The sequence below is a fragment of the Bufo gargarizans genome, chromosome 5 (assembly GCF_014858855.1).
Source record: "Bufo gargarizans isolate SCDJY-AF-19 chromosome 5, ASM1485885v1, whole genome shotgun sequence".
Lineage (NCBI taxonomy): Eukaryota > Metazoa > Chordata > Amphibia > Anura > Bufonidae > Bufo > Bufo gargarizans.
The window spans coordinates 313,026,950-313,043,764 of NC_058084.1; the positions used below are offsets into that span (position 1 = coordinate 313,026,950).

General features: G+C 42.1%; 1 protein-coding gene across 3 annotated transcripts in view; it reads left to right on the forward strand.

The window, feature by feature from the left end:
* The window catches only part of EXOC2 (exocyst complex component 2), a 188,672-nt gene that overhangs the window by 60,040 nt on the left and 111,817 nt on the right, over window positions 1-16,815 (forward strand). For all 3 annotated transcript variants that reach the window (XM_044293024.1, XM_044293023.1, XM_044293025.1), the window contains exons 6-7: window positions 11,010-11,090; window positions 16,526-16,671. In XM_044293024.1, the coding sequence (XP_044148959.1) occupies window positions 11,010-11,090; window positions 16,526-16,671 (227 nt within the window). The remainder of the gene's footprint in view (window positions 1-11,009; window positions 11,091-16,525; window positions 16,672-16,815) is intronic.

Here is a 16,815-nt window from a genome sequence, read left to right on the forward strand (position 1 = left end):
GTAAATGTAATTTTATTTATTTAAGACGTTAGAAGGCTTAGAATCAAAGTAACGTATATTGAGGTTTATTTGTTTTATTCATTTTATTGGGGTTTTATTTTCAATTTTTCAAATTTACAACAAAATTTCCAAAACCATTTTTTAAGCACCAATTCAGTTATAAAGTGATTTTGAGGGGCTTACGAAATAGCCACTCATAAAGGACCCCATTTTATAAACTACACCCCTCAAATTATTCAAAACTGATGTTACAAACTTTGTTAACCCTTGAGATGTTCCACAAGAATTAAAGTAAAATGGGGGGGGCGATTGTCTAAGGACTATTGCACACGACCGTATGGCTTTTTCAGTGTTTTGCGGTCCGTTTTTCACTGTTCCATTTTTGGTTTCTGTTCTGTTTTTCCGTTCCGTTTTTCCGTATGGCATATACAGTATACAGTAATTACATAGAAAAAATTGGGCTGGGCCTAAAATTTTCAATGGATGGTTCCGCACAAACGTAATGGATACGGAAGACCTATGGATGCATTTCCGTATGTGTTCCGTTTTTATTTTTTTTGCAGACCCATTGACTTGAATGGAGCCACGGAACGTGATTTGCGGGCAATAATAGGACATGTTGTATCTTTCAACGGAACGGAAATACGGAAGCGGAATGCATACGGAGTACATTCAGTTTTTTTTTTGCAGACCCATTGAAATGAATAGTTCTGTATACGGAATGCAAAAAACGGCCCGTTAACAGAAAAAACGGTTGTGTACATCAGGCCTTAGGTAGGGGCTAATTTTTTGCGGGATGAGATGACTGTTTGGTACCATTTTGGGCTAAATTAACTTTTTTGATCGCTTGATATTACACTTTTTGTGAGGCGAAGGTGACCAGAATATGGCTTTTTTTTTTTGTTACATTGTGATATGTTTATACAGCCGGTCGATACGGACACGGCGATAACTAACTAATATGTCAACTTTTTTTTCCAATTTTTTTTTTTTTACTTTTATTTTGTGAAAAGGACGTTTTTTTTTTTTTTTTACCTTTATTTTGTGAAAAGGACGCGATTGCTTCGCAAAACCCGCGCGATTAGGTACGCAATTGCTGGACCGTGTGATTGTAGCATGTGATCTGACGTCACCACAGGTCCTTTAGCCGACAGCTCATCCTAAGGGTTAAGGGCATCTGTCGGCAGATTTGTAGCTATGAAACTGGCTGACCTGTTACATGTGCACTTGGCAGCTGAAGGCATCTGTGTTAGTCCCATGTTTATATGTGTACACATTGCTGAGAAAGATAATGGTTTAATATATGCAAATGAGCCTCTAGGAGCAACGGGGGCGTTGCCATTACTCCTCCAGGCTCTGCTCTCTCTGCAAATGCCGCACCCTCTGCACTTTTACAGGGCTACGTATTGTAAACGTGATCACACCTGGCCCTGTCAATCAAAGTGGAGAGGGTGTGGCAGTTTCAGAGAAAGCAGAGTCTCCAGTTGCTAAGGCAATGCCCCCGTTGCTCCTAGCGGCTCTCTTACATGAACATGGGACCAACACAGCTGCCTTCAGCTGCCAAGCACACATGCAACGAGTCCATGACAATCTCTTTCTAACAAACCTGGAACTAGCCCTGTACCTCACATGGATACAGAGCTTCCCCGTTCATTCCTTCAATTACTCTTTTAGATTTATTTCAAACTGGCAGCTCGGGAGGTATGCCCTTTCTGCTGCAGCTGTCTGCCTATGACAGCTCAGGGGGCATGTCCTTTCTCGCGTAGCTCTGCCTATCACAGCTCAGAGGTGGGTCCTTTCTGCTGTAGCTCATTCCCTTTAACTGTCACAGATAGGGCTGGTGGTAGTGGAAGGATAGAACTGAACATGTGCATCCACCTCAGCGAGAGTCGAAGAAAAAAAAAGCGAGCAGCAGGTGGCGCTATACAGATAGATATCATTGAATAACTTAGTGGCTCTACTAAAGTTTTAATTGCATGCAGTTACAAAAGTATTCAGATCCAGGTGCTGGTTGTAGAAATGTTCCAAGCAGCCTTCTCTTTATGTGGAAATATTGTTTGTCCTTATAACTGCAGTAGTCCTGTGAAAGGGCGCACTGTGTGACTGCCAATTCGCACATGCACGTATATGCAGTCATTTGTAGAGTCAACAGCCGTACATCTAATATCACTGTTGTCTTCTCCAGAGCAGGAACGTTTTAATTAGCTGCCACATTAGCGCCATATGCTGCGGGTGATCCATTTATTTTTATATCCCTTCCTTTCAAATTAATTAAACTACAAACTTCAGTCGGATTATAGAACCACTCACTTGACAGTTACCATTTTGGATACGAGAGATTCCCAAGGGATTGAACAGGAAAATCTGAAATTGGCGTATTAATTATTTTACTATTAAAGGGTATCTGGCTTTTCTCTTCTTATAACTCATCAGAGAGGGGGACCGTAGAGGGTTCATTTTTCACCTAAGCTCCACAATTCAGTGGAATATTTTTACCATTTAAAACTACATTAATGTTGAGGAATTTTATAAATATTTTTCTTTCCTTATTTTATACAGAATTTTAAGTTACAGGATGTTTTGTTCTCCATTCTCGTCTAAAGATGACTTCAGAATTGGACTGGTTTCCTGTTACAACAGAGCAGTGTATCATGGGAGCCACGATGAAAGAAACGTAAGGCTCTGTTCACATCTTATGTCAACACGTCTAGTACATATGCAGAACATAGGCATGGCACCTTCACTGACCGAGCAGAGGGCTCCATTTGTGTGTGTGTGTGTGTGTGTGTATATATAGATAGATAGATAGATATCTGTCTATCTCTCTATCAGTCAGGTCCATAAATATTGAGACATTGACACAATTCTAACATTTTTGGCTCTATACACAACCACAATGGATTTGAAATGAAACGAACAAGATGCGCTTTAACTGCAGACTGTCAGCTTTCATTTTAGAGTATTTACATCCAAATCAGGTGAACGGTGTAGGAATTACAACAGTTTGCATATGTGCCTCCCACTTGTTAAGGAACCAAAAGTAATGGGACAGAATAATAATCATAAATTAAACTTTCAGCTTTTAATACCGTATTTTTCGCCCCATAAGACGCACTCTTCCCCCCCCCCCCCCCAAAAGTGGGGGGAAAATGCCCCTGCGTCTTATGGGGCAAATGTAGCGATTTTACATCACAGTCTGTGATGCTGCAGCATCGCAGACTGCGATGTATCAGCTGGAGGAGGGGCCGGTGTTATGCAAATGGGGCGGTGCGGTCACTGTACTCCGGCCCCGCCGCTCACTCACTGTTTTATTGCTTAAACCTTTTATAGTAATAACTTTAATTGACGTTCCGATCCCCAGCCCCATCTGTACTACCGTACTTACTAAATGTCCTGTAGCAGGCAGAGCAGGGCGGCCGGCCGGCCGTAACTCACTGACGTCACGTGCCTGCGCCGCCTACTTCATTCATAAAGTCGGTGGCGCAGGCATGTCATGTGACATCAGTGAGTTCCGGCTGGCCGCCTGCCCTGCTCTGCCTGCTACAGGACATTTAGTAAGTACGGTAGTACAAATGGAGCTGGGGATCGGAACGTCAATTAAAGTTATTATTATAAAAGGTTTAAGCAATAAAGAAGTGAGTGAGAGGCGGGGCTGGAGTACAGTGACCGCACATTTGCATGACACCGGCCCCTCCTCCCTCCCACAGGTTTAGCTATGGTGTATTAGGCCATCTGTGGATGCCACTATTATGGGGTGGGGGATATGTGGATGGCACTGTTATGGGGTGGGGGATCTGTGGGTGATACATATATAGCAGTGCCATCCACAGATCCACCCCCCCATAACAGTGCCATCCACAGATCCACCCCCCATAACAGTGCCATCCACAGATCCACCCCCCATAACAGTGCCATCCACAGATCCACCCCCATAACAGTGCCATCCACAGATCCACCCCCCATAACAGTGCCATCCACAGATCCACCCCCCATAACAGTGCCATCCACAGATCCACCCCCCATAACCGTGCCATCCACAGATCCACCCCCCATAACCGTGCCATCCACAGATCCACCCCCATAACCGTGCCATCCACAGATCCACCCCCCATAACAGTGCCATCCACAGATCCACCCCCCATAACAGTGCCATCCACAGATCCACCCCCCATAACAGTGCCATCCACAGATCCACCCCCCATAACCGTGCCATCCACAGATCCACCCCCCATAACCGTGCCATCCACAGATCCACCCCCCATAACCGTGCCATCCACAGATCCACCCCCCATAACAGTGCCATCCACAGATCCACCCCCCATAACAGTGCCATCCACAGATCCACCCCCCCATAACAGTGCCATCCACAGATCCACCCCCCATAACAGTGCCATCCACAGATCCACCCCCCATAACAATGCCATCCACAGATCACCCCCCCATAACAGTGCCATCCACAGATCACCCCCCCCCCCCCATAACAGTGTCATCCACAGATCCCCCATAATAGTGTCATGCACAGACCACCATTAGTAAAAAAAAAAAAAAATTCTTATTTTCCTCCTCAAAAACCTAGGTGTGTCTTATGGGCCTGTGCGTCTTATAGTGCAAAAAATACGATACTTGGTTGCAAATCCTTTGCAGTCAATTACAGCCTGAAGTAGGGAATGCATAGACATCACCAGATGCTGGGTTTCATCCCTGGTGATGCTCTGCCAGGCCTCTACTGCAACTGTCTTCAGTTCCTGCTTGTTCTTGGGGCATTTTCCCTTCAGTTTTGTCTTCAGCAAGTGAAATGCATGCTCAATCGGATTTAGGTCAGGTGATTGAATTGGCCATTGCATAACATTCCACTTCATTCCCTTAAAAAACTCTTTGGTTGCTTTAGCAGTATGCTTTGGGTCATTGTTCATCTGCACTGTGAAACGCCGTCCAATGAGTTCTGAAGCATTTGGCTGAATAGCAGCAGATAATATTGCCAGAAACATTTCAGAATTCATCCTGCTGGCTTTTGTCAGCAGTCACATCATCAATAAATACAAGAGAACCAGTTCCATTGGCAGCCATACATGCCTACACCATGACACTACCACCACCATGCTTCACTGATGAGGTGGTATGCTTAGGATCATGAGCAGTTCCTTTCGTTCTCCATACTCTTCTCTTCCCATCACTCTGGTACAAGTTGATCTTGGTCTCATCTGTCCATAGGATGTTGTTCCAGAACTGTGAAGACTTTTTTAGATGTCGCTTGGCAAACTCTAATCTGGCCTTCCTGTTTTTGAGGCTCACCAATGGTTTACATCTTGTGGTGAATTCTCTGTATTCACTCTGGTGAAGTCTTCTCTTGATTGTTGACTTTGACACACATACACCTTCCTCCTGAAGAGTGTTCTTGATCTGGCCAACTGTTGGGAAGGGTGTTTTCTTCACCGGGGAAAGAATTCTTCGGTCATCTACCACAGTTGTTTTCTGTGGTCTTCCGGGTCTTTTGGTGTTGCTGAGCTCACCGTGGATTCTGCCTAATGATGGCTTGCTTCACTGATAGACAGCTCTTTGGACCTCATCTTGAGAGTTGACAGCAACAGATTCCAAATGCAAATAACACACTTGAAATGAACTCTGGACCTTTTATCTGCTCATTGTGATTGGGATAATGAGGGAATAACACACACCTGGCCATGGAACAGCTGAGAAGCCAATTGTCCCATTACTTTTGGTCCCTTAACAAGTGGGAGGCACATATGCAAACTGTTGTAATTCATACACCGTTCACCTGATTTGAATGCAAATACCCTCAAATTAAAGCTGACAGTCTGCAGCAGTCTTAAAGCACATTTAACATTTCATTTCAAATCCATTGTGGTGGTGTATAGAGCCAAAAATGTTAGAATTGTGTCAATGTCCCAATATTTATGGTATAGGAATGAACAGAAGACCGCTTTTTCCTATGTCACTGTATGGCTGTACAGTGACATACATCAGTGAATATTTGTAATGTTTACTCTGTGAAGAGACCCCTAAAACTGAATTGTTAAGTCACCTGGCTGACTGAATGCTATTTATATAAACTGGAGTCTGGAAACAGCAGAATTAGGTCTCATACACACAACCATATACATTTTGCGGTCCGTGTGCTATCCGCATTTTTTTGCGGAACCATTGACTTCAAGGTGTCCGTGTGCTTTCTGCATCCGTGTGTCCATTGCCCAACATGATAGAACATGTCCTAGACTTGGCTGCAGAATGTGGACCACAAACCTATTGATTTCAATAGGTTCAGAAAAATTGCGGAAGCCCCACTTAGCCCGAGAATAAGGACCTACAGCTGTTCCATGCATGACAGCAAGGAAGAATCGTGAAAGATTTCCCACCAATCATTAAGCTATGGCATATCCTAGCTATATACCATTACTTTACAAGATTAGAATGCCACTTTAACCCTTTAATGACCAGTTCTTAAAAGACCATAATGACTAGACACTTGTGTCAGACCTTTTGATATATAATATGTATAGTTCTGTGTGCATGGGGCGACTATGGTGACTGTTTCAGTTGGCGTGTGCATTTAATTTTTTGTTCTTCTTTTGTTTTTCTTAAATATTTTAACCTTTTTTTTTTTTTTTTTTTTTTTTTTTTTTTGCCACATGTCCCCCCAAGAACTCTGGAGACATTGACTTTTATTTTATTTTTTTACTTTTCCACACTATCCAAGGAGTAGCAAGAGTATAATAGTGTTTTTTTTTGTCGAGAAATTTTTGCAATAATGCCAGGACTTCTTATGCCATTCACATAGGTGTATGCAGGTGTTCATGTGCTATTCTGTGGCCACATACTCTGGAAGGCCTTGTTTTAGTAGAAGCTGATGTGGCTTTTATAATCTATTCTCCATGTACCTTTTTGTCCTTTAGGGAAGGGGTTAAAAGGAGGAAATTAATTTTTAAATGTATCTGGGTCTCAAAAGGTATTGATTCTTCTTTGCGGAGATCCAGCCGGTACAAGTCTTTAGGGCAGTGCTCCGTGATCAGAGGAACTTTGTAGAGAGAGGCGCTCGAAGCATCTGAAAGACAGTTGATGGTTTGAGGGCCAACCTCCGGCCCCCCAGATGTTGTGAAACTATAACACCCAGCATGCTCTATTCACTTTTTTGGGAGTTCTGAGAACAGCCAACCGTGTGCATGCTGGGAGTCGTAGTTTCACCACACCAGGAGTGCCGAAGCTTGCTGATTCCTGCTCTAAATCCATGTGTAGTGAGTCTTTATGTGAGGCCGGTACAGATTTGTAGTGTTCCACTGATGTGATCATTTGAGTGACATTTAGTATAACTCATAAATCGTAACTGTGCAGAGCGCCCTGCACGCAGCAATGTCATGTTTACATGTGATCCCTCATTGAGTTTTATTGATGCATGAAAAGGAACATGAGACGGCACAGTGTGCTCTGGGGTGGCTGTAATGCTTTAGGAAATGGTTTTACTCCTTGTTTTTTTATTTGTTTTATTTTTTCTAGATACCCATCCAACATACCACCCAAACAAATCTTACAGATGGATCATATAATGGCTTTCTTATTATTCCCCTTACTAACAACACGTCCCTTCTCCACAGTATAGGGCAGGGGTCAACAACCTCCGGCACTCCAGCTGTTCTGAAACTACAACTCCCAGAATCCACATTTCTCTTCTATGGGAGTTACAAGAACAGCCAAGTAAGTGTGCATGCTGGGAGTTGTAGTTTAACAGAAGCTGGTGTGCCGAAGGTTGCTGATCCCTGGTATAGGGGATGAATGTCTGATCATTGGATGTCTTATCCCAGCGATCACTTCTCTTCTGTCCCATTGATTGAGTTTAAGTGTTAATGGGAAAACCCTTTTTAGCTGCTTCCTGACCAGAAGCCATTCCTGATCAGGCATATTTACAAGTTTTAGCCATGGAGTCTGTCCTCACAATGGCTTGTAGGGCTAGCTCACCTGAATGTAATAATACCTTTCATTTAGAGATCCGTTACTTCAATCTGGAGAAAAAGTACTTTTAATCCATATGCAAATGACCAGCTAAGTGCACCGAGGGTGGGCCCAAGTCACTCTGTGCACTTCCTCTGCCAGTCCCGTCTTCTCCTTTTAGATTGATGAGGCCCGGTTCCTGCATACTCATAGGCCTTCTATATTATATATCAAAATATCTTCTTTTTTTTTTTTTATATAGTAGGATACAAGGAAAAAAATGTAGATATTTTCTTTATAGTTTTAACAAATTAGCTCTATTTTTCAAATGTTTATGACAGTGTGGCTTTTGCTGATAATACTACAGTTTTTACATTTAAAAACCACACAGAAATAATCAAATATTCCAAACTGCTGTGATTTGCTGTAAAATGGAGCTTTTCACCCACATTACTGCAGCACTCTGGCTGCCACGAGAGACCTTACCCTAAAATTATATGCCGATCGATTGATGGTCTTAAATATCTGTCACCAGCGACCTCCAAATCAAATTGTTTGCAGAGACGCATAGCTGTGCTTTAGATGATTAAAACACTGTTTTTCTTTTGTTGATCTGAGGCTCCGTTCCTGAGGTATGACACTTTTTCCTAATATGCAAAATTGGCCTATGGTGCAGTGGGGTTCCAGTGGCAAAGCAGCGAGGAAGAGGCTGACCACAGAAAGGAGAGGAGCACTGGTGATGCCCTAATTGCACCAAAGGCCTTAATTGCTTATTAAGAAAAAGTATCATAACTCAGGAACAAAAGAAAAACAGCATTTTAATCAGGTGAACCACAGCTATGTGTCTATGCATATAGGTTGATAAGGAGGTCATTGGTGACATATTCCTTTTAATAATAATAATCAGTTTTATATAGTGCAGAAAATATCCACATTTTCTTACAGACAAATCTTTAGGACATTTTAAAACGTCCTTGTAGAGATAGAGTAGGTGCGCACCTCCGTCGTTTATAGTCCATGGACAGTTAGCCACTGGTTAAGGCCTCTTGTACACAGCCATTGCCTGGCCGTATTGCGGCCCGCATATGGAGGTCCACAATACACGGGGCACCGGCCATGTGCATTCCGCAGTGAATGGGTCCGCAAATCCGGAGATGTGGTGCAGAATGGAACGGAAGCACCAAACGGAACCGTGGGATTCCGTTCTGTGCTTTCGTTCCGCAAAAAAAATAGAACTTTTGGCGGAATGGATGGATCGCGGACCCCATTCAAGTGAATGGGTCCGCGATCCGCATGTGGCTGCCCCATGGTCGGTGTCCATGCATTGCGGACTGCAATTTGCGGTCTGCAGCACAGTTACGGCCAGCACACGGTCGTGTGCAAGAGGCCTACATTTGTAAGTTTCAAAGTTGAATTTGTAACTTTTACATACTTTGCTTGTTTTTTGCTTATTTGATATATGTTTGTCATTTCATCTATATATCAGTTTTTTAAATGGCACAATGCAGATGTGAACATGGCCTAAATGACAGACTTTGGTTTCCATTAACACCTTTTTATATGAGCAAAATTATGTTGAGATTTTCAAGATCGGTTTTACTCATGACATTTGTATGGTATATAGTGAGCTACTTAAGCATCGCCTCTTACCCAGGATATATCACACTGAAAAGTTCAGTGCCTTTCAGACTTAAATTGATCTTCGGATGTTTTCCCTTCCAATAGCTAGTACTGTTTTTGTGAAATGTACAGATTTTTATGTAGAATAATTCCTCCATATGAAAGTGGTTTGTCCAGTTTCCTCTGAAAGAACTTGGTGAGGTCTGACCTCATCCCCATTATCTGCCAATGGCATGAACATGAACACCTTCTGAGAACCAGGTATTATCGCTCAGCACTGGTACCTGCCATCAGTAATGTTCTGTAGCTGAATGGAACTGAATGATATACTGGAAGTACTTCACTGAAAAATACAATAGTAGTAGTAAAACGACAAAATGAAAAGTACATGAAAAGTACAATAGTAGTAAAGCAGCAAAATAAATAGACTGAAGCGACATTCACCACCCAACACACTCAGGGGGTTCTCTATCAAACAAATACACAGAATCTTATCTTAGTGGTAAAAAAAAGGGGGGGGAGGCCACAGCTTTATTACAAAGACAGGGGGACCTTGTCTACATCTAACTCCCAAGCCTCTGTACTTTCTTCGTCAAAAAGGGGGGGGGGGGGGGGGGGGGGGGGGGGGGGGGGGGGGGGTATGCCACAGCTTTATTACTCGCATGCCTGGTCACCGTGGCCACGGTGAGCAAGAGCGGCATGTCTTTGTGGAAACTTCAGGTGACTGCCACTTCTCCATCTTCTTCTTAGACAAGGTCCTCCCTCCACCACCGAAGCCGGGTGTAAACCTACACTGAGCTCCAACACCCCCCCCCCCCCCCCCCTTCCCCAACATAATGAAGAGGGCTCTCTCAATGGCATCCTGCAACTTCGATAGAAAGATGTCCAGACCTATGTCATTAAGATGCACTCCTTCACGTAGCATAAAATTACGGTTGTCACCCTCTAACTGACAATGGCAAACCACTACTCCACCTTTCGACCTAACGTGTCTAGAAACTTGCATGTTCAGCAAGCTGCGTGCCTTCTCGATACCGCTGTTCTTCCTCACTCCGCTCCACAATACACGGGGAACTATCTCAGACCAAACAACAACTAAATCATTTAAGAAAGCTAGGAAATTATCAACGTCCGACCGCATAACGGAAATCGGCTCTAAAATCCTGACTGCACATAAATCGTTGCCGCCGGACGGATCCGTCCCATAGAAGTGAATGGGGATGCCATACTTGTAATTACTCTGCTCGCAGCAGTTGGAGCGGATAAGTCATCACTAGTAAAAAGCGGACAACCCCTATACATTTCTACAAAAAAAAAAAAAAAAAAGAATTCTGATGACTAGGTAAATTCTGTAGGTTTCGCTTGCTTTGTGGGTTACTTATTTGCAGTTTTTAACAAGAGTATAGTTATGAGTAGCTAACTCCTTCTCATGACCATCTATTTTCCAGCAATCCATCAAAAACTCGAGACGGATGGCACGGAAAAAGTGGAAGGGTCAGTGACGCAAAAATTGGAGAAAGTTCTGAAAAGTAAGTGTTCTGTTCCGAAGCAAACATCTCCTCACAGCTAAACTGCTTCCTTTCATTCCTCTCCTGCAAACATCTTGCCTATTTCCATTTACAAGTTCACTCAAACTCATTATGCTGAAAAATGCTAGATCCGATGATTGAGTGTCTCTGACTTTACAGCCACCATGTAATGAAAGTAGCGCTATTTTTATGTTGTACTACGTTGCCAGCATATGGAGTCCTTTTTTCCACTGTGATATTGATATAATAACTTCCTAAGTTTGTTTGGCTTCTCTACTTCTGGGCCTAGTCTACTTCTGGGCACCTGCATTTTGTATGAAGCCTACATTTCATTTAGTGTCCCATTTCACTACATATTACATTGAGCGTCCAGTTGTATGGTAAAAGAGGTGAAACAGAATCATTTTATAAAGAAGGTTATGCAACTTTGTACTATTCTTGTTTTCTGTCACCACTCCTTAAATGTCTGTTTTAGGGAATAAGTGTGTTCCCCATAATATAGCAATTCTGCAGCATCCTTTCTAAGAACTCTGATGGAGATTTATCATGGACTGGCTTTTTACGGCTGCCGATGATATCCCCTCTGCTGGAGGATGCGCCTAATTTATGACGATGCGCAGGCAGTCCTTGCACCTGAGCAGACATCTATGGCAGCTCCAGGCTTGGTTTAAGGGCTCTTTCACACGAGCGGATGCCGTGCATGGAATCCACTGCGTGAAAGAGAACCAAGCCCCGTTTCGGACAGCAGAAACACGGAGCATTAACATGATTGATAATGCTCTGTGCCTCTCTGTGACCTTTTTACTACAAAATCAGTGACAACTTTATCTCAATGTGATTTTGTAGTAAAAAGATCCCATGTTAATGCTCCGTGTTTCTGCTGTCCGGAACGGGGCTTGGCTGTCTTTCGCGCAGCAGATTACCTGCACGGCATCCGCTCGTGTGAAAGAGCTCTAAGGCAGAAAACTGATGCAAATGAAGATAGATGTAACTGGCCCCACACCTCCCTGCCCTCATCACTCCCTCTCCCTGCCCTTGAAGAGCCCCCTTTTCAGGAAGTGTAAAAACAGAACTTGCCAGAAAAGTGGCATGGCGGAATAATACATTCTAGCCTTTGTGTTATTCCATTCCTCTCTTCTTTTTATTGCACATTTATGAATAAATTGCCAACTTTTATTAATTTATTTTGCTATTTATTTATACATTTCGAGGAGGAATAAAAGAAGTTATGAATAACAGATTTATGAATTGGTATATTATAGGGAATATGAGTATTAACTAAAACTGAAAAACTGACTGGTGTAGTGACAAGTCCTCTTTAACCCCTTCCCGACTGCCATACGGCTATATACGGTACGTACTATTTGACAGACGCAGCAGGGACCCTGAGGAGAAGACAGGAGCAGTTTATTACCGCTTCTGTCTGTTAGTCCCGGCAGCTTCCTCTGTTAGAGCAGGGGCAGGAGAAGAGCTGCAGGGTCTAAGAAGACCCTGATCAGGTCTGCCTGTGTGTCATTCCCCCTCAGGGGGCTGTTTTCCCCTGTAACTGGGGCTCCTGTGGATGCCCCAGTTACAGTGGAAACAGTGACCTCCTGGGGGACAGATTATGTGCCCCCCCAAATTTTTTTTTTTTCAATAAAAATCACAAATTAAAATTATATTAAAAATGCTGTCACTAACAGAAACAGTCACCATAGTCGCCCCGTTCTCTCAAACCTATACATGTTTATATGAAAAGAATCATCACAAAATAGGTAACCCATTGCAATATTGAATTTTTGTGTCAGTTTTAATATTTAAGAAATAAAAAGCTATAATTAAAAAAAATGCTTTTTAATAATAATTTGCAGTTTTCCTCCAAATTAAACCTAAAAAAAGAAAAAAAAAACTCTAAAAAAAAAACAACAACATTCTAATAATAAAAAGTCCTAAGTGTCAAGTAAAAAAAAAAAATCGCAAACATTATTATTGTAGTCACTAAACCACCAGGTGCACAAAATCACAAAAAGTTGGTACTTTTTGGGCCTGGTCATAAAAGGGTTAAGTGTAACGTCATCTGACATGTTTTATAAACTATTTGCATCCCCTTTGTAAAATGATTTTCTCATCACTCTGTGTTGTTCTTTTCCTTTATTATTCCTGCTAGAAGTTATGAATACATTTCTAGAAGTGTGTAGTGAAGTGAAGTTACCAGTTGGGGGTGTCCCTCAACACTCCCCCAAATAGTAAAACCCATGTGGACCTTCACTGCAAACTGATAGCCGTTAATAACGTCCAGCAGGTATAATACAGAAATGGTACAACATAGAGTTATAAGAATAGATGTTCCAGAATTGTTATTACAAGGGGACTGCAAGCAATAGATAAAACATACATGTCAGGAGAGGTTACAGGTCCTCTTTAACCCCTTGACGACATGTGCTGTATATGTACAGTGCATGTTGCCTTTTTTAAAATGTCTCCCACTTCGGAGCAGACACCTGGGGCTAATTTCTGCAATCGATTGTGACCACTGCATCTGAGGCACCTTTCCCTGAGAGAGAGATGCACTCCCGGGGCACAAATGGCTTTCCCGTGCAGAGTTTGGGGAAGCCCTTGCTTGGTTGTGATGGCCTGCAGGTGACAGTACAGCATTGGAATATATTAAATCTCCCATATATTACAATTCAGTGCTGCCACCTGCTGGCATGAATTGTAATATAGAAGTAATGAGCCTAGAAGCCTAGTATAGGCTCATAAATGATCATTTCTGGGCAGCAGATGATGCTATCTAAACAACGATCTGCTGCCCAGAAACAATGCCGTTGTATCCCTCGTTCTCATATTGTGAAGGTGAATTTTCTGTTTATTGGGTATTAGAGTCTAGTCCTCTATGGCTGGCACCCCATTTTCTTTAGTATAGTTTCATAATGAATGTATTGATGAATGATGGATTTATTACTAGATGAAGAATCCATAATCTCAATATATATCTGATTGGATTGGACAAATTGTATCTATATTAGAATTGTCAGCCATACAAATAAGTGAGAATCACACCAAGATATCTCATGGCTGTCGTGTGCTTCACAGCCAACCTTCTGTTTTATTATCATATTTTTTCTCTTTTTTTGCACGCGACTATCTGTACGTGGAAACATTAGCTTCATGTGGGTGAAGATTTTTATTTCAAAGTAAGGTTCCTGTAGAGTTGGAACTTTGTATTTGTATTAAACAATTATTTTAGCCAGTGTGTTCAAATGCTCAGGGCCACCCACAGTGCTGAGCAGAGTATATGGCACGCAAGCCACCCAGAGAGACTGATGTAATTTCTTCATCTTTGCTTAAAGTATGGTCACTAGACCAGATAATGTAGAGTCTTTCTGCTGGCAGTGATCAAAACCTTTCCAGTTTTTCCTCTTATTTTCTTTGGGGTAAAGGAATAATTAGGATAATTCACGGGTAGAGAAATGTGTGCTATTTACAAGCTATATATATATTTATATATCAATGGCCTCCTGTATAAGGTAGTCACAATAGCACCTTTGTAAACTTGTAAGAAACTTGCATGTTAGCCCAAACTTGCATGATGCGCTCCAACTTGAAAAGAATAAAAATATTTTGGGTTCATTCTTAGAAGTCTACTTTGTCTAAATACTGTGCATTCAGAAAATCTTCAGACCCTTTAACTTTTTTAATATTTTGTTATATTGTGGCCTTGTGCTAAAATAAAAGCTGTGTTTAGAATTCCCCCATCATTCTGCACATCATATGCAATACCCCATAATGAGAAAGTGAAAACAGAATTTTTTATTTTTTTGCTAATTTATTAAAAAGGACAAATTAAAATATTGCACTTACATAAAGTAAGAATTCTGCCCCTTTACTCATGACTTAGTTGAAGCACCTTTGCCAGTGATTACAGCCTCCAGTCCTCTTGACTATGATGCCACAAGGTTTGCACACCTTGATTTGGGGATTTTCTGCCATTCTTCTCTGCAGATCCTCTAAAGTTCTGTTAGGTTGGTTGGGGACCATCGGTGGACAGCCATTTTCAGATCTCTCCAAAGATATTCAATTGAGTTCAAGTCAGAGCTCAGGCTAGGCCACTCAAGTACATTCAGTGATTTGTCCCTAAGCCACTCCTGTGTTGCCTTGGCCTGTACTTAGGGTAACTTTCATGTTGGACGTTAAACCTTAAGCCCATTCTAAAATCCAGAGAACACTGGATCAGGTTTTCATTAAGAATATCTCTGTACTTTGCTTCATTCAGCTTTCCCTCAACTCTGACCAGTCTCTCTATTCCAGCATTTGAAAAACATCCCCACAGCATGATGCCACACCATGCTTCAATGTAGGGATAGTATTGGGCACTGCCTGGTTTCCTCAAAACATGATGCTTAGAATTGAGGCCAAAAAGTTCAATCTTGCTTTCATCATACCAGAGAGCAGAGGCTTCTTTCTGGCCACTCTGCCATAAAGCCCAGTTTGGTGGAATGCTCCAGTGATGGTTGACCTTTTAGACGTTTCTCCCATCTGCACACAGGATCTTTGGAGCACAGCCAGAGTGACCATTGTGTTCTTGGTCACCTCTCTTACCAAGGCCCTTTTCCCCCCGATTACTTAGTTTGAAGGGACAGCTAGCTCTAGGAAGAGTCCTGGTTGTTCCAAACTTCTTCTATTTAAGAATTTTTGAGGCCACTGTGCTCTTGGGTACTTTCAGTGCAGCAGAAATTTTTTGTACTCTTCTGAAGATCTGTGCCTTCACATAACTGTCTGTAGAGCCCAGAGACATAATTATTTCCTCCTTATGGCTTGGTGTTTGCTTTGATATGAATTGTCAGCAGTGAGATTATATAGACAGGGCTGTGTCTTTCTAAATCTTGTTATGAATGTCGGCCAGCACTGCGTGGATTGTGGGTGCATGGTCCGCGGGCGTCGCCCAAGGTACTTCAATGAAAGGAAGAACCGGCACTCCTTGCGATATAGTCGTGAGTATTTTATTCCCCACTCATAGATAGAAGTAACGTGCGTTTCGGCACATGCAAGTGCCTTTGTCAAACTCAAACAAACAGTAAGTTCTTTCTAAATCTTGTCCAGTCTCCTGAATTTACCACAGGTGGACTTAAATCAAGTTGTAGAAGCATGTCATAGCAAGTTTAAAGTGTCATTACAAAGGGTCTGAATACTTATGTCCATGCAAAATTTAAGTTTTTACATTTTTAATAAATTTGCAAACATTTCTAAAATTCTGTTTTCGCTTTCTTAAGGGGGATTGAGTGCAAACTGATGGGGGGAAAACTTTTTTTTTTTGTTTTGTTATTTTAGCACAAGGCCACAACATAATAAAATGTGAAAAAAGTGAAAGGGTATGAAGACTTTCCGAATCCAATGTAGGTTTTTGGAAGTAATGTATAGTTTGAGGAGGGTTCGATGACCCTGCTTTCTTTTGTAAGGTGCAAGTACTACAGCAGATACTCTGTTTCAAGAAGTGCTGGGAAGGAAGGATAAAGCGGACTCCACCCGAAATGCACTAAATGTCCTTCAGCGATTTAAGTTTTTATTCAACCTTCCCCTCAACATTGAGAGAAACATTCAGAAGGTGAGTTCAAAATATATACCGTATATTAGTAGTTAATATTTCTTGCTGTCATGAGCTCGTTCATTTTTATGGTTTAGCGAAGGCTCTGTTCACAGCATAGTCTTGGCTTCCATTTATAACGAAGACGTGACAGCTGTACCGGAT